This window comes from Patagioenas fasciata, chromosome 2 (genome assembly GCF_037038585.1).
Source record: "Patagioenas fasciata isolate bPatFas1 chromosome 2, bPatFas1.hap1, whole genome shotgun sequence".
Lineage (NCBI taxonomy): Eukaryota > Metazoa > Chordata > Aves > Columbiformes > Columbidae > Patagioenas > Patagioenas fasciata.
The window spans coordinates 134712343-134738642 of record NC_092521.1 but is presented as its reverse complement, the minus strand read 5'-3'; the positions used below and the strand labels follow the sequence as shown (position 1 = coordinate 134738642).

Here is a 26300-nt window from a genome sequence, read left to right as displayed (position 1 = left end):
CTTCATTCACTCACGCAAATTCAAACATAGGATAAATACCAATCACCATCAAGGCAACAAAAATCAGAAAGAAATTCAGGGATGCACTAATGAAAAAGCAATATATAATCTTGAGATTTAACTAAGTCTGGAGTGTTCTACATTGCCAAAGTACAAAAATCAGGAATAGAGAAGAAATCTGGAAAAAACTGGAGCCCACTCTACGGCAGTTTAGAAGCAGATCTATAATAAGAATTTCAATAAAGGATAGCGTATGCTAATTATTATATAGTACCTGAAAAATCTAGGCTGATGCTCCAGATTGTTTTCTTCCAGCACCTTCCGTCGTTCTCTCTGTAGCTGCTCGATTCTCTGCTTTTGCATTTCAGCTCCCTCAATATTCCCTTCTTCTAGAAACCTGTAGCACCAGCAGTGGTAAGAGACACAACTGATCCTCCTGTCCCCCATCTTTCCCAGGTCCTCTAGAGCTCCAGAATTTAATCTTTATAGTTCATAGTGTTTGAAAGGTAAACAGCTACATCTGTAGACAACTGTACTATCCAAAAGCACTTAAAGAAAAGTAACTGATAACAAGCTCAGAGTCATCGTTATATTATATTCTTTTAGTTGGAAGCTGGCAACAGTAGAAATTCCACTGCAGAAATAAATTTATAGTGTCTTAGTTTTTGGCTATTCAAACACAGTACGCTCAACATCCAGTACCTGAAGTACTGAAGTTTAACATATTTGGAAAAGCAGTTATCTAGAAGCATCCATGAGCCAATTTTAGGAAACATTGGTCCATAATAACTAGACCATCTCTTGATAAGTGATTGAAATGTCTGTTTCAGATGCACGTTAATGCAGAAATAGAAACATACTGCAGGTATCTACACAAAATAGCCTGATCTTAGGGCAAAGTAAGCATACAGAAGATTAAGAACTATTTGAGGAAGACATTCAAGAGTTAACACTTCTTACCTTTGGTCTGGCCTAAAACGTGTATCAGTGGATGGGAGTAATGACCTGGTTTGCGGGTCCAGCTCATTTAACTCCAGTGCAAATTGCGTAAATCCATACCACTGTTCATAACCTTTAGGCATTGGATCTACAGAAGAAAAGAGTACATTCGGAATTCCAGTTAAATGTTCTCATCTTTAGAAGTAAAATTCCAAGCTCCCTACAGTCATTTGTTCATATCTGAACCACGGTCTCAGTTCCAGGGGAATGAGAGGTTTTTAATAGTGTGACAAAAGAGAACATTCCCCTTGATAATTGCACTGCAGCAAAACAGATCTCTGTTCTCTCAGCTGGATCAGAGCACAACTGTGATGAAGACCATGCCATTATCATAGTGCTTTTTCAAACTACAGTAGACTAAAACTCACGAGTTTGGGAGAAGTTCAGATATAGCTGTCATTACAGAACTGAGTTTTGTGGGCTATCCTCCAATGGATAATACATAAAATACACCACACTTCTCCACACAAAAACAGTGGGGGCTTTGGTTTGCTCTTCCTTTTAGAGTCCTCAATATCCACTTCATGCCCAAACTTGAAAATGAGGGAGAATGGAGAAAATGAAAGAAGCCATGAGATTAAGTTCTCCATAAGGTTCAGCTTGGATGTTATGAAAAAGCCTTCATGGAAACTGTTGTCAGGCATTGGAACAGGCTGCCCAGGGAAGTGGTTGAGTCACCATTCCTGGAGGTGTTTAAAAGGTGTTTAGATGAGGTTCTTAGGCACATGGTTTAGTGTTAGGTTATGGTTGGACTCGATATCTTGAGGGTCTCTTCTAACTGAAATGATTCGATTATATTATTTCAATTAAATAATGTATTATTCTAGTCTAAATTGTAAATGCTTGACAAGAATCTAGTATTTCACATAGAAATAACAAGAAGTTGGGTCCTAATAAAGAGATGAAAATAATAAGCTTATTCTCAAACAAATTATAAGTTCTGCACGTTAGCCATTCTGATCACTAACTTGCTCTCCATATGCAGTTTGAAGATGAAGTTGTCCCACAGTATAAGCTTTCATGCCACTTCCCAAAGAGTCGATGCACAACTTTCCCGGCTTTATCCATGACGCTGCCTTCAATCTCATGTGCATTTGGATTCCAATACTTTGCCTAGAATTAGAAGGAACAAGGGGAAAAACAAGGAGAAAAGTGTGACTTTGCTGTGTCAGTAGCACCATGCTGTAGAGTGCTTTTCTGAAATGAGAACCATTCATTTAGCTGCACGTTACAATATCATATGCAAACAACAGGTGCCAGTACTGTTAATCAGCTTATTAAAACACTAATGTTAAGAATCATATTTATTTTGGTTTGCCTTTTTTAGGGGCAGTACTAGGTGAAGCATAGCTGACCCTGAATTTTGCTCAGTGACAGATAACACTGAGTCCTAAGCTATCTGCATCTTTCCCAAATTTGCAGAAAAGGAAGAAAAAGAACCAATACAGTAATCTCCAGTTCAGGCAATGTACAATATCAAAGGTGTAAGATTTGCGGGCTCTTAGTCTTTAAAATTTGAACTCTAAACACCCACTGCAACTCAGTAAATACATTACTTTCAAGTAAGTACTTGAAGAAAAAAAAATCATCCTAATTTTTCTTAGAAAGCACAAAGTATTCAGGAAAACAAATCAGAAAAGGAAACTTTCTTTCTGCTGCTGAGCATGCCCTGCTGCATAGGTACAGTGAAGTACTTGGCTTGTATCTGTACAGTCTGTTTCTATGCAAAGCACAGCGTTTCTCCAGCAATCAAATGATACAGAAAATGCAGGAGAAGGCAAGTCTCCTAGCATGCTTTGCAAAACTATTTCCCAGGTTAGAAATTTTGGCATCATTTTAGGTTTTCAATGACTTTCCTTTTCCAGGAAGAAGTCATCTGTTGCCAAAACCTGATTTTAATTTCAGTTATAAGGGCATTTCCTGAGGAAGTCATATCTTGATGCCTTGTACCAAAGGAAAAGCTATGAGTAACACCACAATCTCTCCCAGAAGCTCCTCCAAGTACCTGCAAAGGGCTAGAACAGAGTGTTGGGTGAAGCACCCCATGTAAGCACTGGTTCTACAGTTGCAGAATGAAGGCATGTGGTAAACCAGTTAGTAGACACCTTGTGTGCACCTCTCTCATAAAACACAGAAGAGGTTTTTCATCGTATTTCTTCCCTTCCTTTCCCCATGCTTGCCTGTGTCTCAAGTGGAATCACCTAAGAAAGCAGTTGCTTCTCTTTGTTGTCTGGCTCTGCCTAGTGAGTGGGAGTCCCTTCAGAGTTAAGTTTCCCAAAAAATCACAGGTAATTACAGAACTATAGATAGATAAAGCTTGTCTTACTGAGCTTCTGCTGATAGCATCCACCTGCTGCTGTGTCTGTTAGAACAGGCACTGCCAGCATTGCTGTGCTCACTGCTGCAGTTACCTTTATGAAAGTCAGTTTGCAGTGGCAAGTATCATCATTAAGGTTTTTGATGATGATCTCTCCATAGTGTTCAATCCATCTTTGCCCACTTAAGATGTTATGGATGCAAGATGTCACCTTGTTCCATGCAAAATGGTCTTTAAAACTGTAAGAAAAATACACACAGGGAAAATCTCATACTGTGTTCAAACAAACTCATAAATTTGCGGAAAAAAAACTGCAGAGAACTTGATTAGAAAAACCCCACAAAACAATTTTTTTCTGGAATGCCTCATGTTCATGTCCCACACCTTCTCAAAAACAAACCTTGTGACAACAATCCTGTCTCCCAGAAAATGCTTTTCACTTCTGCTATAAACTTTGCTCTTGAATTCAGTTCTCTCTCAATTTACTCGCCCCTCTTTACCAGTTTTAAGTTTCCAAAAGTAATCATTCTAGTATCTTCTACTGGCTGGAATGCCTATTTCACAGGTTGTAACACAGTGACAACTGAAAAACACAAGGAGATGGGCCACTGGAGTTGTCAGAAGACTCTTTATTGACTAGAATGAGCTTGGCTCAAGCTCTCAAGACTGAGCCTATGTGTGTGCTTCAGGCAAGAGCAGAAGTTTGCACCAGGTAGTTCAAGATGCAGTTGAAAACTGGAAGACAGCAGACAGGGAGAGATGAACAAATACCAATAGGTAATACAACATTTTACCTTTTATTGAAATAGTAGATGTTCTTATAAAACAGTTTTATAAATCCTCAGGAAAAGGAGAGTCTTGTGAAGACATCTATTCTACAATTTGTTCTGGACATCAATAGCTACGGTGCTACTGAAAAGGTAAGCTTATAAAGCACCAGTTTCCCCACAGCAACTGCCTCACACACAGGTCCTGTGAGGATATTAGAATCTTTCCTTACCTCTTCTTTACCACTTCCTTCCACTTGCTGCTTTGTAAGAGCATGCACAAGGAGAGTTTTTACAGACTAGCAGATATGCAGCCAATTTACCCCACAGTAGTTTGTTTTCCTGCCCCTACTTGCAGGTCACATGCTCTTTTATGCATGCTAAAAATACTGTATTTGCTCCAAGAATAACCTTAATACTAATGCTTCATTTTTGCCTATAGCCTCAGTACCTTTTTTGTACCCAATTCTTTATCAGATACACAGGGATACAAACCAGCATGTGGAGAACACATATGAATCAGATTATTTTCCAGGTCATCAGCCAACCAGGGGCCCTAATCCATTAGTTACCTTGTCTCTGAACCCTCACATCCTAAAGCCTTTTCACTCCACTGCTCAGGCCAGCTGCTATGAACACAATGTGTTTTATACCTTACCTTTTGGATACTATCTTTCTATATCACAATTTTACCCACTTAAGAAAAAAGCATGCTTAGTCTGACAAGTGCTAGGTTCTTGGGTCATTTTTCTTTTTTCAGATGGCAGAGTAATTAATTTTGTAGACTCTCTTTGGAAAACAGATTTAATTAGAACGCTGCTTAACCTTTAGACCTCTGGTTCTGCAAACATGATGGATACATGCCAAATTTTAAGGGATTTTAACTGTTGATCTATAATGGGCACTCCGACAAGCTAGCATAGGAACACTGCAGATTTTTATTTTTAAAAAAATATTAAACCATAGTCAACACTGACCCACAATAGCTGCTTACTTCCTTGGATAATAAACACCAGATATGCAACTGGGTTTTTTTAATCACTTACCATAATTATTTATGCAGTGATGATGGTTATCAGCCTCACCTACAGACCAGGACCCCATGGTGTTAAGGTCCATACAAATATAGGTACAGAAGACAAAAACAACACCCCTTCCCCCAAGTCCATATTTCAGACAAAAGAATTCATAGCTTCCTCTACCATGCAGTTTTTTCCTGTGAGTTTAAAATGCATGAAGTATGAAATTCATCTGAAGTATGAAAACACCAACTTTGCTTTTTTCAATATACACACGAGGGATGTTTTTTTTTAATCTCATCTTTCATTTTTTATAACCTTTATAAGAGTTAGTGCTTCTGTTTTATGCTTCTGGTTTGGGTTTGGTGGGTTTTTTCCTCCCCCACCACAGTTGTTTGTTTGTTTGTTTGTTTTTTAACTAAAACATAATCACCAATTCTTCCACAGGTTTAATACAGCACAGCTTGTTCTTATCCACATGATCGTGGTTCCTGTGTGTGCAGGCATGTCTGTGCCTGTGTGTGAACAGCAATGCACAACTGCAGCACTTACGCTGGAAGGGTTACGTGTGTTGTACCAACTGGAACAATTTCCATGGACTTTCCCCAGAATTTGTTTTTCCATCTTACATCTGAAACAGGAAGAGGAAAATAAAAGAGAGAGACAGGTTTAGTCATAGGCATGGGTGAACCAATCTATTTTTGGGTTCTATTTTATTGTCAAGAAATGCAAAATAACGAACTGCAACATACTAAAAGTGTTCAAAGAATGCTGTGGACCTTCAAACATGGTTTTGTTTTTCCTTCCCCCCCAACCTCTTTACATTATTGATTATTTAAATAGCAGAGCACAAGAGGTTTAAAAGTCCTTTCTCAAAACCTTTTCCGAAACAGATGAATTTGAGTAAGCTATAGACAGTGTATATTTATCTGCAACGCAGTTGCTAGTGAATGAATGCAGACATTTCCAAAAAGAAAAGCAGAATTTAAAACACAAAAAAATTAGCAAATAAGAGCATCCACAGTGCAGAAGCAAGAGAATGTTTCAAAAGGCACAAAATTACAGAGGGAGTTAGTCCATTTTTTTCTGTAAGTTTAACTGGCCCTTTTAAAATCTTGTCTGAATCACAGAGACATGTCAAAGCCTCATACCATTTCTCCAAAAAAGATTAAAAATCTCAGTTCAAGTTTAGACAAATTTATTGAGCAAAAACACCTGGAAGAGAAAGAATAAGGACAGAAAAGCATGGCAGAAGGGGTATAGAGTTAAATTTGGTTAGATAATCAGGCAGTAGCTTTCATAGTAACTTCAGGGCTCAGGGGAATAGTATCCCTGCTGTATTGGACACTAGGAACCCCCCATTCCCTGCACAATCTGAAAAAGAGGGAAAAATTAATCTCCAGTCTCACAAAGATGCTTGTACTAGCACAAGGAAAACAAAAACACTGTTCCTGATGCAGTTGTCTGGGGCAGCTGTTACACTGGCTGTGAGATGGATGCTCAAACTGTAATTAGGAGATTACACATCTCGTGAGTATATATGTGCAGGTGACAGGACTGAGTCACACCAAGCTGCCTACCATCGCAACAGCTGGAATGGGACATAGGGCAGAATTCCTCATGGACGAAGTAACCCTCTTCTTATCACCTGAGAAAAGGACTTAGAAAAACAAAATAAATTTGAAGCTAGATGCTGGCCCAGCCTCCTTAGTGGCAGCAATTCTGTTGTGATTCCTGTACTACAAAGGTGTTGACATTGTTGAGCTCAATTCTGTACTAGCTTCCTCTCTTCTGCAGGGGGATGGAAGAGAAAGGGCAAAGGCACACCCTGCTGAGTTTAACAGCTAAAATCTGCTACATTCTCTGTTCTCATAAATGGCAAAGCTGTGCCACGGAAATCAGTACATGGGAAACATCTTGGGAAGCAATGTGTAACTTGATCATGCAAACATTTTAGGACAGCTAAGAAAAGTGCACAGATGCTTTAATAGCTGGAACTGTCTTTGAATTTCCATTGTTGATGTGTTCACACTCTTTGCAAAAGCAGAGTCAGCTTCATAAGTCAGGGAAAATGATTTCCAAAAGAACTGTCCCTGTCAGAACCCAGCCTTCTGGCTCACTAGAGATGATCAAGAGATTTCTTGACATTGAAACAGTTGAACTAAGGTCAGTGTCTGGTGGAATGACAGCACTACTCTGGCAATGCTGCTGAGGACTCTCTCCTTTTTTGGCTGAGGAGCTAATATGGTAAATGAAAAGATCTTTGCACCCAGAAAAAACTTACCTCATTGACGAGCTGCCTTTATGATTAACTTCAAGTTAATCTTTCCATGTAAGTTAATATAGCCCCACAACAAGAGGCCATAGCATTTACAAACTGCCTTTGCATTGGAAAAAAAAAATCATTGTCTAGGTCTCCCATAAGCTCAGCTAGCCACACTTAAAAACAAAACAAAGCAAAACAGCCCCAACAACACTGCAGTACCTTCACTCAGTCTGCTGTGCTCATCCAGACCAAATCTCGTACTCTTTCTCATTGATCAAATTCTCAGCTCTCATCTTTACGGAAGAGCTTTGCTCTCTAAACGCAAGTGTTAAAATATTTGAGTGATAACCATTGTCATGATCTGTTGAAGAAATCAGTCTCACCCGTTTTTATTAAGAAAGGGTGCTCTCTAGTCTTATTTATAGTTTTCAGTGACTGAATAAATTTTCGGTCATCTCTGCTATTTGGCTGAGAACAAAAGAACTCTTGTCCCTGTATTTGTTTACAAAGCAAAGAATTATATTGAATAATGAAACCCAGACTAATGACAGAGTTCCATTTCTGTTCAGTATGGCTTCATCTGTAATAACTATAATCAAGGCAGCAGAGTCAATCCTAACAGAATTAAAGGTTATAATATGGCTACAATATGAATTGACAAACCTCTGGGTGAAGGATTTTAACTGAGTTAAAAGACATAGTTATGTCCTGTGTACACTCCAAAAATATCTAACCACACAGGTACTGTGACTGGCTGACATCTTCACCAGCATTACAGAGCAAACAAAGCTCCAACACGTTTCTTTTGAAACACAATGTTAGTAGTCAAATAGCACAAAATCTTACATACTGTAATAATGCCAGCAGAGAAAGGTAATTATATTCATCCTTGCTGTTATGCTCATTTTTAGAAATTATTTTCAGAACAGGTTTACAAGATTTGCCAAGGCTCAACATTTAACTTGTAGTTTTTCAAGCTGTGTTCCAGCTTGTTTGTTTTATAAACAAGCTTGAGGTACAACTCTTCTTTATTAAAGAACCCCACTCCAAACAAACCTCATTTTAAAGAAATGCAGATATTTTTACATTAAAAGAAAAATCAATTAATGTTATAAGAAAAAACTTCAACATTTCTATAATGGCAGAATATCTAAGTAAGAAGTGTGCAAGTAAGCATAGGCCAGCATTTCTTAAAGCCATTCTAGTACAATTTAAGCACGGAATTTCAACTTTTCCCAATTTCTGGATATTTCATGTTAGACATACATTGAAAATATTATGAACATTGTAAAAGAATATGATAGACTGAAGAGTTACCTTGCCAAAAAGCAAAGTTCACAGATTCAGCATGGCATGCAGAAATAGGTGGATGGTGACTGACCTAATAGCAAGACATGAAAGGGGAAAAAAAAAAGATGGACATATTAACACTTGAACGGGCATTTTGATTTGGGTTCTTATTTTTTTTTCCCCTTAATTTTTCATTCATATCTGGCATTTCAAATTCCATTTACTTTCCTTTTGCAGCTGTTTCCTGAAGAGGGAGCCAGTGAGATTAATAAGGTACAGAGACCTAAGAAGCCTTCAAAGAAATGGGAAGCACTTAAAAGGCCACTGAATTTGTTCCTCGAGTGAAAATCTAACTACATATGTGTACATTGTCTCTAAGATTATAATTACATTTACCTTTAGGACCCCTTCACAGAGTAACCGAAGCTGCACTTCGAGTACACACACAAAAATTTAAAAAAAACAAAATCAACCAAACAAAACCCCACAAAGGGCCAAATTCTTCTGTACATAAAATACCAACAAAAACCTGACTGTGAGGGAGGAGACAATGATCAGTGTCTCTGAGGGTTCCACGGGCAGTAAAAATCAAGCCATGAAATTCCATCCAGCAACCCTTACTGCTGCAGTAGTGACACCCCCGGCGTTTCTAGTGCAAAACTCTAATCACATCCACAGTGTTTTATCAGCTTTGGGCAACAGCACATACATGAATTAGGGCAACCACCAAAACAGCGAAACAAGGACTGTGAGTAAATAAACAAATACACAATGCAGACTATTAAAAGAAAATAGTAAATAATATAGTAACTGCACAAAGTGAAAGCAGCCACTCCTCCTCCGCTGTAAATTCTCCCTTCTGGGCGAACACAACTAACACCTGACCATGACCAACTCTTTGATGTGTAATGTCTGTTCTTTTGACAAAGACAACTTCATTTTCAAGTCAAATTACTACTTCCCACTATGAATTTAATTTCTTGACCACCAACACGTGGCTCATATGCAGTTTTAGATTTTTCTTTGTCACTCATTTTGCAAATCTGTTATCAAGCATTTATTGTGCAGGCATCCAGTTATTTACTGAACATCTTGGTGTAAAAAAAAAGAGAGAAAAAAAGTACTAATTACTCTCAGCTGTGCCCTAATCCACCAGGAGCAACACACTCTCTCTCACATACTGCACCCAGATTAACCCCAGATGTCACTATAATTCATGGGTTAAACTTAGCTCTCACTTAAACTGTTATAATTCCAGCCTAAGGTCATGGTGCTAAGTGGAGTTATTCTAAACTCACTTCAGTAATAGAGCAGAATGTCTGTTATTTTATACATTTTGCCTGTCTATGCCATGGATTGCATACTATCTGCACTAACAAGTTACCTAGAGTAAGCATCAAAACGCTTGCGAAAACAGGCAAGAAGCAACAACTGCTGATGCAAAGAGAAATATTCAATGCTCGCAAGCTACATGAAGTATCTTTCCTCCTATACTGCCCTCCCTTCCTAATATTCCTCCACCCCATACTATTACAGTAACTTTACCACTCTATAAACTCACATCGCTTACTGCACATATTAGAATAATAGTTGTTAACAGTCCAAGCCCCCTCATGTATTAAAATTCTTTAGAAAAAGTAGTCTTTGTATTGATTTATCCAACATTCACTTCCTTTAATTCAGTCTAACATTAAGCTCAGTACCAACCTTTATTCACCACTTTGTTACTCCAGCTTGACGTTACACTGGTAACTGCAGTGTATACATCACCTTAGAACTGAAGTAACACAATGAAGAACCAGATATCTTACTTCACCTTTAAATTTTATTCTTGCTTTGATTGTTTTGTGCCTTTTTTTTTTCCTCATTTTAACTCTTGCCTGTGACATTTCCTGAGACTAAGGGAAGATTATAGCACTTCTTTTTGTCAGTTCTAAAACATAATGTACAAAATGTTGTATCTTCAGAAGTGGTAAAAACACTTTTCCTAAAAGAAGCCTCTTACACCCTTGCCCACTGCACTTTTTGTAGTTTTGTTTTGTTTTGTTTTGTCTGGACAGAATGAAACAGCTTTCAATCATTCTTACTCTGCTAGGCACCAAATGATTTAAGTTTTATCTCTTTCTAACATACATCTCAAGCTTGGCAATTTTGGTAACTTGGCTGGTTTAAACTTAATAATTTTCACCCATACTTATGGAATTATTCTCCTATTGGGGAATTATTTTCATAAACACTCAGACCTTGGTGTGTTGTAGACATTCTTCATCTACTAAACTGTGGCAGCAGATCTGAAAGGCTTAGCTCACCAAGTATTTCGACAGAAAGTAGAAATATTTATGGTGCCATGGAAAATACTAGTCATTGATTGACTCACACGAGGTATATATTTCTTTTAAAAAAACAAACATTAAATGGCTGAATATACATTATTTTTAATGATCACACACAAAAGAAAGTGACAAGAATGTGAATGCTTGTTGCAGTCGTGATCAGATTTCCGCATGGGGAATTGCACTCTGCTTAACCAGGTTATCTAGTTACCGGAGAGGGCGGCTTGCCAGCCTTGGCTTCTCGAGTGTCAGCTGTTGGTTGTCATGTTCAATCCCAGAGTTACTGGACTTCCCTCAAAAACAATTTCCTTCATTTATAATTCTGAAACATCCCTTGAGTTGTGTTTGGCCCAGGTTATATGTGAAGTAATTTTGTATTTTGCTACTGATTCCAGAGGACTCCGGCCATACATCTAGAATTAAACAGTGTGTCAAGTAGCAAATCTAAGGGCTGCAGCATACAATACCTGTTCCGCAAAGAACTGGAAACCCTTATCTTCACGAATACATTCATAGGTTTCTCCAAGCACAGGATTAAATGGTTTACTTCCAGCTCGGTAGTAACTGGATGCATATGCAGATACTGCAAATGCAGCTATATACACCTGGGAATAACATATGTGGAATTCTGATTAATTAATTTGCCACAGCTATGCACAATTTTTGCTATACATTCTGATTTAATGGGGAAAAACAAACACACACCAAAAGCCCCCCAAAACCAAAAATACCACCACAACAAAATATGGTTTCTATCCTGACATCAAATTCTGCTATTTTTCCCATCATTTGCAGGCTATAAACACACCTTTTTCCTGCAAGTTAAGCACTAGCTCACATATTAGAGAATTATTCACTTTTCAGAGAGTCATTCCAGGATGGAGTTATTAGGGTCAAACACTGCAAATTTCATCAACTGAAAACAGCATTTCTGAAGTTTGAAACAGCTTAGCATTCCGCAACACAGTTCAAAACAGTACCCTCAAAAATCACTATTAGATTTTGTATTATAATTGGCTTTTATAGTTGTGGTCTGTGATTCTAAGGATCTACGAACTATTCTTTCCCTAAACATGGCACAGGCAGCACTGGATGAGTTTTCACCAAGTTGCTATTGTATTTCTAATGCAGTTCAAACTGAATTGCATTTTACCTGCTGTGTGCTATTACCTGATAATGAAACTGTTCCTGAGTATGACTGAGACACGGGTAACCCTTCCAAATGTTTGTGGTCAACTCAAGCATATTTCTCCTAAACCTGAGGAATTAGAATTTGGGGTTGTCTGTTCAGGTCTCTTTTGTACATTTTTTCTCCCTTTCCTCATCTTGTGAAAAAGTAGATGCTCTCCTTTCACAACTTCAGAAACTGAATCCACTTCAGAATGGCTGTTTCATGAACTACTGCAATTACTTCACAACAGCTAGCAAGAATTTTGCCTCAGGATTTCTCAAAGAATACTCCATTCTGAGGTAATTTCCAGATGCTTAAGTGTGAGACAGAGGGAAAAGGCTTATTTTCACTCCCATATGAACAACTGCTGCTCATTTCCTTTTCATTTTAACGTATGTTCTCAAGAAAACAAAAAAAGCTCTGTACCAACCCCTCAGTTAATAGCCAGACCCTCTGTCCTGAGAGCTCACACTAAATTGTCACCCTTGCAGAGTGTCAGAATGGAGCAGGAGGCTTTTCAAACAGTGTCTATTACATGACTATTTACATCCATTAATAACCTCATTTTAATATAAGATATATTGAATTACAAAGGCTTAATTCAGTTTAAGGGACAATCTATAGCTTCCATTTACGAGAATTTAGAGAGTTCTTAATCCTTTATTTACAAGGTCACATATTAAGTAGCTTTTGTGCACCTGGAAGCAGAAGAACTGAAATGCATTTTTCTCGTATTCTTTTGCCAAATGCTGAATTCAGCGTTCTGCCCTGGCAGAAGATGACACCATTATTGTACTGAACATGCATTCATATGGCCTAGTTTTGAGGTCCTGAACATTCTGTATCAACCCCAAAACTTCACAAAACCAGTTAATAAAACAAATGGAGCTCTTTTAGTTAATATAAAGACATCACAGTGGTGTAGGGCTGGAAGATCCACCATCCTCTATGCACAAATGCATTACCGGATTAGACACCCTTAAAAAAGACATACTGTAGCTTTCATACTCAAGACGGAAGTACATCAATTCAACACTCCTCCCTTTTTGCTGTAAAATGTTAATTTTACAGAGTAAGAGCTGCAAAACAGAACTAAACTACTTTGTTTAACCTTGCAGGACAGCGAGGCACTCGAGGAGAGAGACTTGCTGATAAAGCAACACAAATTATGCAGAAGAGTCAAAAATAGTGAGTATGTAAGTATATGCAGACACACATTCAGAGAGTCTGCCTCTCTCAGCTGGGTGAAAATAATAATAGAACAGAACATCTTCACTACTTTGGTAGACTGTTTTTATATTTATTCTATTCTAATCATGTTGAATGTTACTAGGTACTTGGAATAAAATATTTACCATCCGTTCAAATGGGTTAGGCGTATGCGCTGCTTTATCTAGTAGTTCACTGTACTCCAGCTCCTCGCAGAGACGCTGAAGGGTGTTAAGTGGCTCATTTAATTCAACAGGCATGGCCACTTTGGAGAGATCCTTTCCTATGTTGTTTCTCAGGATATTCCACAGGCTGATGTTGCTCGTATTAGGACATGGAGCTGGTAAACATGTTCTCCGTTTAGAATTGCATCCCATTCCACTTTCAGAAATACAGTCTGAAATAGAAGTGGCAGAACAAATCAATTCACTGTTTACTTAATTTCATCCCCTTTGCAAACATACACTGAAATGCAACCATCTTTCCTCTGGCAAAACTTCCTTCCTCTGGCAAAACTTCCTTCCTCACAATTCATGCAAGTATTTCACTTGTGATTGAAGATAGCCTGTTATAAAAACGATAAAATTAAGAACAAGATTTTAATTTCTGTATGTTGACTGAGGTAAATGCCAGATACAAAAGATGCATTAAAAATGACCTTCCTTCCCCTTAAAAGCTATAAGAAAGGCTCAGGCTTTCCATTGAGTTTGAAAGAGTAAATATTATATTTTATTTCTAACAGAGACAGATTCCTATCTGTTAAAGTGACATAAAACCTCCCTCCTTGACAGAGCTTCAATTAAGCTGACACTTCTCAGAAGGCAAAGCATAACTTAGAGATCCAAGCATAATAACAAACTCCTACCTACTTTTTCTGACGTTTTTGAATAGTCCTACCAGGGAAATGTACTACACCATAGATTTACATTCAGGCTTTTCCACAGTGCTCCCTATAGTGCTTAGCATTTAAAAAAAATTGAGTGATGTTAGCTTTTAGAGACTGCCATACATTAGCGAAGAAATGGCCTGTTTTAAAGGTGGAAAAATTGAAGCAACTGTGGAGCTAATGGGTTTGCTGAAGATTATAATAAAGGATTCATGTGGAGAGTCCTTGACATGAATATCTGAGGTCTGTGTTGCTATGTCAAAGCAATTGGAACAGGATAAATAGTTCTAAGTGTGCCATGAAATGATTTGTGGCATGATTAAAATAGAGCTACAAGCTTCTGCAACAGGAACTAGTCTCAAGTGATTATGTTGGCTTATCTGTACATCAGTCTCACTTCAGAGAGGAATATAGTTGCTGCTACAAGAACATACTTTATCTTTAAACGTCCTTAGAAGCACCTAGGAAGCTCCTGCCCCAGAATCAGCTGCCATTCAGAGGCATTCATGTAGAGCGCTAGTCTGTCAACCCTTGTCCTCATCTGGCTTTCCTCACAGAGATTTGTCTTGGAAGAATTAAACCAGCACTGGGCAGCACATCTTTCCTGTGAATCACTGCCCCTAAATGCAGAATTCCAAGCAGTATTTCCTCTGTTGTTCCACTGACATGAACATGATACCAGAAGAGTTTCCAACAGTGACAAAGTACAAATAACCACCAGGGCTAATTTCTCCTCCATCACTGCCATGTATGCTAGCCCATGCCTCACATGGAGGTTTTCAAGTGTAATCAGCAGCCCCAGAGTTTTGAGGAAGAAGTTTCCATCTTCCCTGCCACTCACAAACTAGAAGTCCTAATAACTCATGTGACCGAGTTGCTGTTACCCTTTCTTTTTGCATAAAAATGGCATGGGTACTAAGAATCAAAAAATCTACCTGAAAAAAATATACTGTTAAGAGGTTGGCTGCTATACTTCCATCCTGGAATAGATTGTTGAAAATAAGAAGAGGCCAAAAAGAAGGATGCTCCCTTAGATACCTCAGGAACGGGGAGATATCTGGAGAGGAAGAAGGTAAATGCTAAAAATTCATCCTTGTTCAAAAGAGCTCTCTGTAATGGGATTTGGTTACATCCCTTGACAGTTTCTGATTAAAAGTAGAATACTAATTGACTGAACTACATATTCTGGGCCAGCCCATTAATTGGGGTAATCTGGTGACAAAATAGATATGATAAAAAACTAAGATATTCAGATACCATATTTTCTATATAGTCAAGTTTTCCCATCTCTCCAAGAAAAGAGAAGCCCATGTAGATCTGGTTTGCAATGGCCAGCAACAATACTGAAAGAGATTTAGACATCTGACCTCCACCTAGACTCAATGACTTTCAAGGCCAGACTGGACCATTATCATCATCTGGTCTAACCTTTTACATTACAGTGGCCAGAGCATTTGATAGTAAACCCACAATTAATGATTAAGCTAATACCCTGTAGGAAAAAGGCCTCCAGTTTGCTACTAGTGGGAATGGCAGGCTGCTCAAAGCACACAGAGAGCAGGTACCAGAAGCATGTGGAGGTGCTGCTAACATGGAAGAGCTTCAGTGATGGTCTTCGTTATGAGAATATGAACAGTCAAGTTAGCACAGTTTTCTAAGGTCCAGATAACAGATAAATTGATATGTATTCTTTCCTCTCTTTCAATAAAATCTTCATTTGTAAACAGTTAGAGAATACAACAGATCTCCAGGCATTTCAAACTACCCAAGTTCACAGGGATCCACTGGTCCCTGGAGATGACCAGGAAACAGCTGCTAGTGAGAAACCATAGTTCAGCCTTTTTGAAGTTAAAAATATATTGATAGAGGGGGAAGAACATTGAGATTACTGAAAGGAGTTGAAGGCAATTAGCTTGTTATGACAAATTCTTCTCCCTCTTTTCTTTTTGTTCTGTTTCTAATTAGCAAGACAATTAAACAAGCATTTGTGCTAACAAGACTCTCATGATTAAAAAACACAAGGAAAAAAATCCTTACAGTCATACATCAGGCCTCCCAGTGTTTTCCTTTAAACACTGAGTTCTGCTAAAAGCAACAGAATTCTGAATGTGGTTGTTAAATTGCAAACTGGAAAAAACAAATGACAAATGGAAAATTACTTTTTGAAAAAAAAAAAAAAAAGTAGCTAGGCTTTGCTACTTTGAAAAATCATGTGACCATGAAAAGAACTAAAAAGAAGTGGGAGCTGCACCAAAGCAGCCAAGAAAATAGGTTTCTCTGCTGATACAGAACGACCATCCTGCTGCATCAATGGTGCCTGGGCGCTGTTAATCAGATTAGCCAGAATGTGCTGTTCAAAACCAAACTGAGGCTGTAACAGAAAATAGCTGGCTGTTTACATCTCAAAACCTGTAATATCAAATTATTTCTAGTAAGAGAAGGAAAAAAATTCCCCAAAAAAAGAAACAAATACAAAACAACATTGAACTTACCTAAAGTTTGTCGTTCATTCTCTATGTCATTGCTTAGGTTATCTTCTGAGACATTATCACTGATATCACTTACGTATGAGTCATCATCTGATACCTGAGTGTGGGGTGGAGAAATAAGCAAGATACACCACTCGTGAAAATAACCCCATATGCACACGAAAATTGTTACTTTCCTCTGAAATTATTATTTTAATAGATTTGAACTATTTAAGCTCTGTTTCGGTACTATGGGAAAGTACTAAGAAGTCCTAAGAAGAAACAATTGAGTTTGGGAGAGATCACCATCACTGAAAATTCAACTATTCTTTTAGTGGAGACATTCTTCGTCTTCTTGGCCTCACAGCTAAGAAGCCTTTCCTTATATCAAAGCCAAGGTTTTTATGGAGTCCAGGAAGAGGTGGCAAAATGAGTTATTAAGTTTCAATATGCATGACATGAGCCCCAAGGTACCTACAAATACCACAAGGGCAAGTATGAAGATATATTTCTATAGCACAATTTCTTAAGCACCTCTATAATGACTCAAGGCAGACAGTACACTATACGGAGTAACTGCATACTAGCTACCTAATTGCCATGTGCATTAATGTGCATATAAGTGTTCTCCATAATAATTGCTACATTTTACTGTGAAGAGACAATGTCAACAAGTAAATACATGCAGGATGTTGGCTTCTAAACGTTTTGAAAATATGCATTTTCTAGCAGTCATCTGATGCACAGTTAGCACTCAGAAAGACGGCACGTTAAGTGGCAAATAAGAAACTACATCAGAATGATGTCAATCTTAATGCTCAGACCTCATTCTCTGAAGAACTAGCAGACAACAGGACTTCCTGTGCATCAAAAAATTCTGTGAGAGAGTCAGCAAGAGACAGTCTGCTTTCATTGGAGACCTGGTGAACCAGACCTCTGCTTTCTTCTCTTGAATTTTCCTGTTTAAAAGAAATAAGTTTTGAGAGAAGTACCACAAATAGCATTCATGCATGCAGTTCCACAGTCACATAGTTTAAAGGGCTGCAAAACACTGGGAGAAGATTGCACATGCTCCCCTCCTATTTAGTAAAAGGTAGCATGTCTTTCAAAGAGGGATTTAAAACCAGAGTAAAACAGATCAAAGAGAACAAAAAAGAAGGAAAAGAGCAAAGCTTATTCAGTAAATCAGTTTAAAAAAAAAAAACAAAAAAAAAAAGGATGAAAAAATGCTTGATATTTGAGGGATTCACCCAGATATACACAAATGTATCATCAAAAAGCCCCCAAAAGGACAAAACTCCCATCCCTTTATATTACATCTTAGATTCACATTCCTTTCTGACCTTAGCAAATGAATTCGTCTTTTCCTCCCCAGCCTTGCTTAATGGAAAGCCTGTGATGCAGTGGCATAAAAAATTCAGAGGGGCAAAGTTGCTTCCTTTATAATAGCAATACTTTCCTAGCTCTCTGTCTTATCACCAGATAATTTTCTACGCTGTTCTTTGGGCAGTTTTCTCTCATATCCACGCCTGAGATAGCTCTGTGATTACCAAAACCAGCACATTATCAAAGCCATATAAGTGACATTGCTTTTGCTGCTGCAGGCACATTTGACTGTCACGGACATCTCAGTAACTCATCCCATGGAAGCTCTACAGATGTTTGGCGCAAGCAGAGTTCCAAGAGGTGGCCTAGCAAAGATGGGGTGACCAGTGAGACTTGGTTCATTCTGTGAATGCAGTAAAAAAAGTTGGAGAACACTGTGCACAATTGTTTTCCGTGATAACTCCACCAAAACTACGGAAAAGGGCTGGCTGCCCCGAAGGAGTGTATTAGCTGCTCTCAACCTTTTCTGCATGAGATGCTTTACTAACCTGTAACTGTGACTGCCCTATCATAATGTTGCCGGAATCGTAGTGTTTTACTTTGAAAACAACATAATGAACAATCTGACAAGTCTATAATCAAGCTGACAAGTCTTTCAGAGCTTTTCTGCTGATAGATTCTGTGATAGTATGGAATGTTATTCAGTACGGGCTGATATTGGTGACATGGTAACAAACCAAACTGTTATCATACAATAGACTTTAAAAAAATACTTCTGATATAGCAGCAAGAAAAGAGGAAACTTCAACATTTTCTGTGTGTGGGAAGACAGCTACAGGAGCTTACAAATTAAAAAAAAAATCTTAAACATGTGAGCATTGCTACTGGGATTCTTTCCAATACTATTTTGAATCTGAGAAGGAAAGTGAGCAGGAAAGACTCATAAAAGAACAGCAGGTTTTTATATTTATCACATGAAAGTTTCAGGTTGTCTTCTTCCACGTTCCCACCCTGACATGCTAAACTACAAAATAAACTGCCCAATAGACAAACCAAGCTTTTACCTTATGCAAAGGCTTGAGGTACTAGTTCATATTGTTCCAATTTTCACAGGTCTATCATAGCACCTGATGTATCATTTAGAGCAGCACTTTGTGCAGTGGCCCCACCTTCCTCACAGCAGCACTACTCTGTCATAGTCCTCAGAAAAATCTAAAACTAAACTTCTGCAGTGTAAGTGATTTCATCCTTAAGTTCCTTTCCAAACCATGCCAGAAAGAATTTGTGAATGAAACCTCTCAAGGACATTTTGGAAGCTATTTTCGTCTCATCTGTGTGTGTTTATATATATAGTGCATAGAACAAGTTTCAGAAATAATCCATTGTCATTGCAAGGACCTCCACTAAATAAGAAAATAAAGAACTCCTGACATTAAAAACCAATACATTAATGCTTGTCTGGAGAGCAGTTTAAGTGCTGTTCAAATTCTCCTGAGATTAAAAGCAAAAGACATTAGAATGATTAAATACCTTAAAAAACCCCAAACAAACAAATAACAACAACAAAACCCACACCAAATGATCTCAAACATATAAATAGGACCAAAGAACAGTTCTACTAGAACAAAACTAAATCAGAAGTGAACAGCCAAAACACTTAAACTGTCCTTAAAGGGAAATAATAAGTTATATAAAACTCCCAGTATCAACATCCACTCAAGTTCTAATGAAAGATTTATCCTACAAGCACAGCAGAAGTTTCTATATGAGTTAGCATTTAGGAAAACCCATCAGAAATAACCTCGTTCTTGCTTCCCTCACTAGCACCGTTAACACCCAGATCGTATACAAATACCAGACTCGCATGCATTCTACAGCAAGCCAAAAAACTGTTTGAACATCAGCATGTCCCAAATGTCTAACTGGATATGTGGAAGACTGGTTTTCTTTGTGTGAAAACAGGGAAACAGCTGAAAGGGCTATTGTATGACTTGCTTCTTTGATCCCTTCATAGAAATGTCTGGTAGTTGTTCTAAACCTTACGAGAGTCACAGCGGTAACCAGCATTCTGAGCTAGCGATATTTAGACAGGCAACAGAAAGAACTGCAGAACTTGAAAGTTAACAAGGGAATAAGGGGGAGAGAAACAGCAGCACGAGGGCATCAAGGTGGCAGGTCTGTTCATGCTGAATAGGAAGCAGATGGAAGGTGGGGGAGAACACTGGGAACCGGCAGCACAAAGCAATGAAAATGTGCTCAGGAAAACTGCTCACAAGGAAAGTCTTTCAAATCACATATTTCACAATGCATCATCAGAAACGACTCATGACCACGAAAGCAGACTCGTTTTACTAACACGACACACCATAGGGAGGACACGAAGAACAGGACAAGGCGCAGCTAACGCAGCACTGTCTAGATGTGGGGGCTTGAGGAAGAGACACCACTGAAAGAGGAAATCCATACCCACCTTCACCAAATCTGGACTTGATTTTGCATTAGATGCTGAATCAAGGATCATAGATTCGGTATGTATTCTGCGTAACCGGTCTTTAAGATCTGTGTTTTGTGCTATTGCCTGGAATATTTAACAAAAATATTGGGGATATAAAGTTCTCTCAACTAACTGGAATGGGGCTTTGTTGTGTAAAAAGGCGTGAAGAGTATTTAAAGTGCAGCATAAAACACCACCACGTGATTTTTTTACTGGCTCAGCAAATCATTTACTATAAATGCTTCAAACCTTGTTCCTTAGCTCTCAAAACTATTTTTGTTCAGTGTGAGGGAAAAAACACATAAATGGAGAAAAAAAAGCCAAAGATGGTCACATCCCAAACCATTTGATTTTGCCAATAGCCTCGTTTACAGACAGTTCCTTTTTCCCTCCACTGGCAGAGAAACACAACTTAAATTCAGACAGGTAGAAGCACAATTTGTGTCCTATCAGCTTATAACAGCAGTGATCAGAATAAAAAGCCTCTACTGCAAAGTCATGTTTGTTTCACGTTATTTTCTCCTGCTGGGTGCATCTGATGGACAGGTGTCAGATTATATTTATAGGAAGAGAATGCAACCCTCTCTGCAATGAAAATATATCTGTAAAAAAAAAAAAAGATGGAGTTACTAACTTTGGAACAATACTAAAGACTTACTGCCCATTTTAGTGACCTGAATCAATACCAGGATGTGGAGAACCCTGCTGTTCACACATCCGCTTTGTCCCACAGATGCTTCTGATTTCAACAGTAATTTTTGTTGGAAATAGTCTGGAGGGCAGGGAAGACAATAAGCTCAAAGTGGTGATGGGAGAACGTAATTTCTGGCTTTACATGAGTGTGGTCTGAATTCGCCATACAGGCCAAAAATCACTGCTCTGTCAAGTATTTAAGTGGACAGCATTGCATTACACTCACAACAACAAATGAGTGCAAAAAAGAATTAACACAGCTTTCCTATAGTAGTATTCTCCAATTTTCATGTTTGCTACATAGTGTGTTCTTCTTCTATTGTCTTCTTCCTCACCCAGAAATAAAAACATTGTACTTTTTCTCATTCTGTCTTTGCTTTGCTTAGACTGTGTATAGGTCAAGGATCCTGTCTTAATGAGGGAGAAGCAAAGGCAGGGATGCCACATTTGTGGTGTTTTATCCACTTTAAATCTGTTCACTTTTCTTCCCCTGCCAGGCTAACGAAAGCAAAACAGTTATGTTTGATTTTTTTGTTCTTTATGTACAGAAAACAAAGTGACATAAACAACAACAAACAAAGTCAAAGTCATCAACACAGGACTCTTGCAAGGAAGTCCTAGAAATATGTCAAGTTTATCAGATCTGTGCTTCCATACATCTTCAGAGAAGCTTATTCCTTTCTCCTGCAGGATGCTCTGCTGTACAAGGTGTGAAACTTTTCTGTTGGCATCATGGCTTTACAGATCTGTAGGCTACAAAGAGCTTTCACAGCTGTTAACCTCTGCTGAAACTGCCAGGGTTCACAGGTGACTTCTGGATTGGCTACAAAAGGCTTATTAAGTATCAGATAAGACCTAAAAGCATGACTTTTAAAACAACATTTAGAGGTTGAAGATGGTCAACAGAATTTCACTGCTCAGGAAAAAAAAATCATGCTGAGTGTTCATGGAGTTCAGAAATCTTAAAACAGAATTTTTGATATAAAATGGTAGACAAATAAGACTGGAAAAACAAAAGTCATCTATTCAACTACAATGAGTAGAACATCTGAAAGCCAAAAACAAAGAAGTGCAAGTGAGTGAGTATCATTATCATGCAACAGGTTTCAGCTTTCTCTAAATACTCTGAAGACATCATGGCCTCTAAGGATTTAGGCAAAGAGGCATAGTGTCTGCCTAAAAAGCTATAATCATATATAGCTTTTTTAAAGCAAAAAGAAGTTTGCATACTGAAATGATTCTAAGATGACCTATATCACATTTATCAATGCCAAGGAGTCTCCCCTGCCTCTGACTAGGAATTTGCAACAAACACCAAAATTTTAAGACCATGGTAATGATGGCCCTTGTTGCTCTGAAATCAGATCACTGTTTGGTTGACATGTTTCAACATGACCAAGCTGGAAGTTCTGGTCTCAAGCAATTACAAAAAGCACACCAAACAAAACCCCCTGCCTTTTTAAAGAACACAATCTTCTGTCATTTATAATAGAACTCTTCCCTAACAGCTCCATTGCTGCTTTTAGGTGACTACAGATAATTAAGGTTGGAAGTCAATATAAACAAGTTGTGCTTGAATTTGCTTTGTGGTGTCTTGGTGCAGCGTGATTAAGCTCTAGGGCATTACAAAGGGCAGCCGAGTGCTTTCAGCCACTATCATCTTTATTTTATGCCAAGTCACAGTGTGAATTCTTGAGTGCTGTTTAGGAAAAGGAAAGGAAAACCTGCAGTCTACCAGAACTGAGTGACTGAACATTTTATGTTTTGAGAGAAAGTAGATTCATTGTCACAGAGCAGCCCTTTGATTCTTAACATTAAATGATACAGATTATATTATATACCTAAATCAATCTATCAACTTCACTGACTTCACAATACCTTTAACATTTAGGAAAGAGTCTTTGAAAAACGCCATCTATAATGACTTAGTATGCTTCAATACTGCAAATATTAGCACAGAATAGTCACTAAAGAAACAGAAATTAACTAGTATGAAATACAGAAGTAGTATCTGATGACAATGAAGCTTGCCAGGCTTTGGCATGTCACTTACAGATGTTAAGGCATTCTTCAAGCCAACTATTTGTGCAGATGGAGAGGAAGATGCATCGTGCTCCAGCATCTGCTTCAGCTTTTCTCTCTCTGTAGATATGGTGCTGAACGCTGACCTCAAGGTGAAGTAAACTAGAACCATTTCATAAAAAGTGACAGTTAAAAACAGCTACAAAACTTCAACAAAACATCATTTATGAGGACAGAAACAAGAATTTAGTTTGAGAGATCCAGGGTGGGTTACTAAAAACAAGTCATATTAATCAAGGTTATAGGGTAGATTTTTTAGTAGAAGAAATGTTTATGGTGAATGCTACCGTGTTGACTATATTAGCCACAGTCAAAATTACTCCGATTATTTGTGACAGATGGCAACAAAGCTAACTAACCACATCTGCTCTTCACTTTCTTTTGTTCCCCAATTAGCTTGAATCTTCAGATGGTCATGACTCTATTCCACATTCCTTTAAGAATTCCAGTGGGGGAGAAGAAGAGAGGGAAGAAAAAAGTGAAATAGAAAAAAAATCAAAAAGCAGCTATAACACATACTGTGCCACAGCTATAGGGTTAGTAGTTTCCCCACAAGCAAGCCAACTGTGGTGTTGAGTTTTGTTATCTCTTTGGGATAAAGAAATTTCAGCTTGTTAGATGATTTAGTGACTCAAAGGGTCAGATCCTGAATGTTGTGCACATTACGCTATTTCTACTCCTTCCTGAGTCAGTATCACCAGCCTGAAACATTCAAATCAGACAACAGATCACGCAATTTTAAAATTACTAGATTTTTAAAGGGGAAATGCACTTTCCTTGTTTGTGTGTTGTTTTGTTTTGTTTTGTTGGTTTTTTTTTTGTTGTTTGTTTTGGTTTGGTTTTTTTTGTTTTTTTTTGTTTACTTCTAAGGCTTTTAATCTTTTCTTTAACCACAAGGACCAAAAATGTATTCGAGTAATATTTGTTTATGCAGGATTTCAACATTCATATTCAATTGGAGAATTAGAGGATTTCTGGAGGTCTAATTAAGCCTTGTAATATAGTCATGAGAATGGGCAATGTAAAAATCTATTCACCTACAGGGAAACAACATGAAATCTGAGCACGGATGCATGGAAAGGGCAAAGAGCAAGGAATGTCTGATACCTCTTCTAATCATCCACTCGGAGCTAACCTGAATCATCACCACTTCATTATTTAATGTAACCTAATTTACTCTTATAAGAAAATCTTCTTAGGTGTATTCCAACAGTGCAAACCATTACCCAAGCTAATTCTCATGCTTCAACCTATTTGAAGAAGTCTTTAACAGTATTGCAGGGAGTGGAGAGGAAGATGTATCCACCATGATCTATTTTATTATCTTTTATTATCTTATGATCTATTTTATTATCTTAGCCTTTCGTGTCAAAATCTTCAGTGACCTTAAAGGTAATTTAATAAGTTGTATAGTAGTTAAATTTTCAATAATTATCACATACTAAAGTACTAATGTTACATTTTATTTAACTTGTATCAAAAGCTAAAGCAAAAGTTGTCTTCGCTACTCTTTGTTAGAAGGGGTGTGTTATAAAGTCCCTTTGGGGAAAAAAAAAAAGTCTTTGTACTCTTAATAAAGCAATACTGTATTAAATAGCACCAAGTCAATTGTCCCCTCGATGCATGGGCCAGTCTAACCAAAATTTCCAGCACAGACGTTTTAGGTAAGACAATCTCGAGCAGGCAATTTCTTTGCTCTGCTTAATAGCAAGTTTCCTGACTGCACCCCACCCCCACTTGTTTTCTTGTTTTGGAAAACATACATCAGTTTTGACTATAATTGACTTAATAAAGTTTACTACTTAGATACTTTTCTTACATAAAAGAATCAAGATATATCAGCACTAGAGGGGGGAAAACAAGCAAAGAATGCTTATTGATAACATCAATCATTTTCTTCTGTAAAAGAGGACAAAGCCAATACTCCCAAAAGTCTATGAATGCTTAAGTGCCTTCTTCACAGAGATCACTTAAACAAAAAAAACGTTTCTGGTGCGAGGATGATGGAGCAAAGGGCTGCTAATGAAAAATGATTCTGAGAAGAAAACATTTCTAGTCAAGCTGCCCCTCTGGCTGCTTTACATCATTTTACTCTTCTGTATTCACTAAAAATAGGTTACTGCCATAGCAACCCTTGCATCACCAACAAATGTTGACTCCGAAACACAGTGAAGCACGCCAAATACACAAACATACATGTGCTCACATACACACATGCATGCAAAGACAAGAGTATAAATCTACTGTTGTATTTATAGCAACTGAGTTTAAGATTTTTATCTTTTGGCAAAAAATCCAACCTAGGTTTAGAACATAAAACAAAGGGCTGTCCTTTACCAGACAAAATTTAAAACACAAAAACAAAACCCCAAAACAAACAAACAAACACACACAAAAAACCAACATGTTAAAGTCACTTTTTTCAAATTAGTCAAGATCTCAACATTTGCAATTCCTCAAGAGAATTAAAGGAAGGGAGGGCATTTTCTGCTTTTCCTAAACATCAAACAGGAAGCATTCTCAGAATTCACATCATAAATTTAAATTGTGACGATATAAAACCACACACAAAAGACAATTTCATTTACCTTTATGTGCAATGTGAAATAAGTCCTCTTGCATTTTAGTAAATTCTGATGATGTTTCAGAGCCATCAGAGTAATTTTTCTCCTCTACAAAATCTATTGTTGATAAGTTAGGATTGGAAGCATGCAGTCTCATAGGGGCAGAAAATACTGAAGGCACCTGTAAGGAGGATGGCCATTTGTGACGTTTTTATAAACTGTAAAGACGATTATGTTTTATTGTACCCACCTGGGTTACATGTTGGAGACACCAAAAATGGAAAAACTACTGATAGTTACCAAAAGGCTTGAAATGACACTTGTCAAATGAAACCATACATACAACTTTGCTCAAGATGTCACAATTGAAGATTTGGCAAAACTCCAAGAAATAAGTCATAGGGAGCTGTAGCATA

General features: G+C 37.8%; 1 protein-coding gene across 9 annotated transcripts in view; it reads right to left on the bottom strand.

The window, feature by feature from the left end:
* The window catches only part of OSBPL3 (oxysterol binding protein like 3), a 92613-nt gene that overhangs the window by 6809 nt on the left and 59504 nt on the right, over window positions 1-26300 (bottom strand). For 7 of the 9 annotated variants that reach the window (XM_071805025.1, XM_071805027.1, XM_071805024.1 and 4 more), the window contains 13 exons: window positions 25909-26065; window positions 23292-23422; window positions 20522-20629; window positions 17550-17684; window positions 16750-16843; window positions 13518-13768; window positions 11459-11596; window positions 8686-8749; window positions 5655-5733; window positions 3411-3555; window positions 1968-2112; window positions 961-1087; window positions 275-397 (listed from right to left, as the gene is read on the bottom strand). In XM_071805025.1, coding sequence (XP_071661126.1) covers window positions 275-397; window positions 961-1087; window positions 1968-2112; window positions 3411-3555; window positions 5655-5733; window positions 8686-8749; window positions 11459-11596; window positions 13518-13768; window positions 16750-16843; window positions 17550-17684; window positions 20522-20629; window positions 23292-23422; window positions 25909-26065 — 1697 coding nt within the window. The remainder of the gene's footprint in view (window positions 1-274; window positions 398-960; window positions 1088-1967; window positions 2113-3410; window positions 3556-5654; window positions 5734-8685; window positions 8750-11458; window positions 11597-13517; window positions 13769-16749; window positions 16844-17549; window positions 17685-20521; window positions 20630-23291; window positions 23423-25908; window positions 26066-26300) is intronic. The other 2 variants (XM_071805030.1, XM_065830819.2) reach the window with 1 other exon arrangement.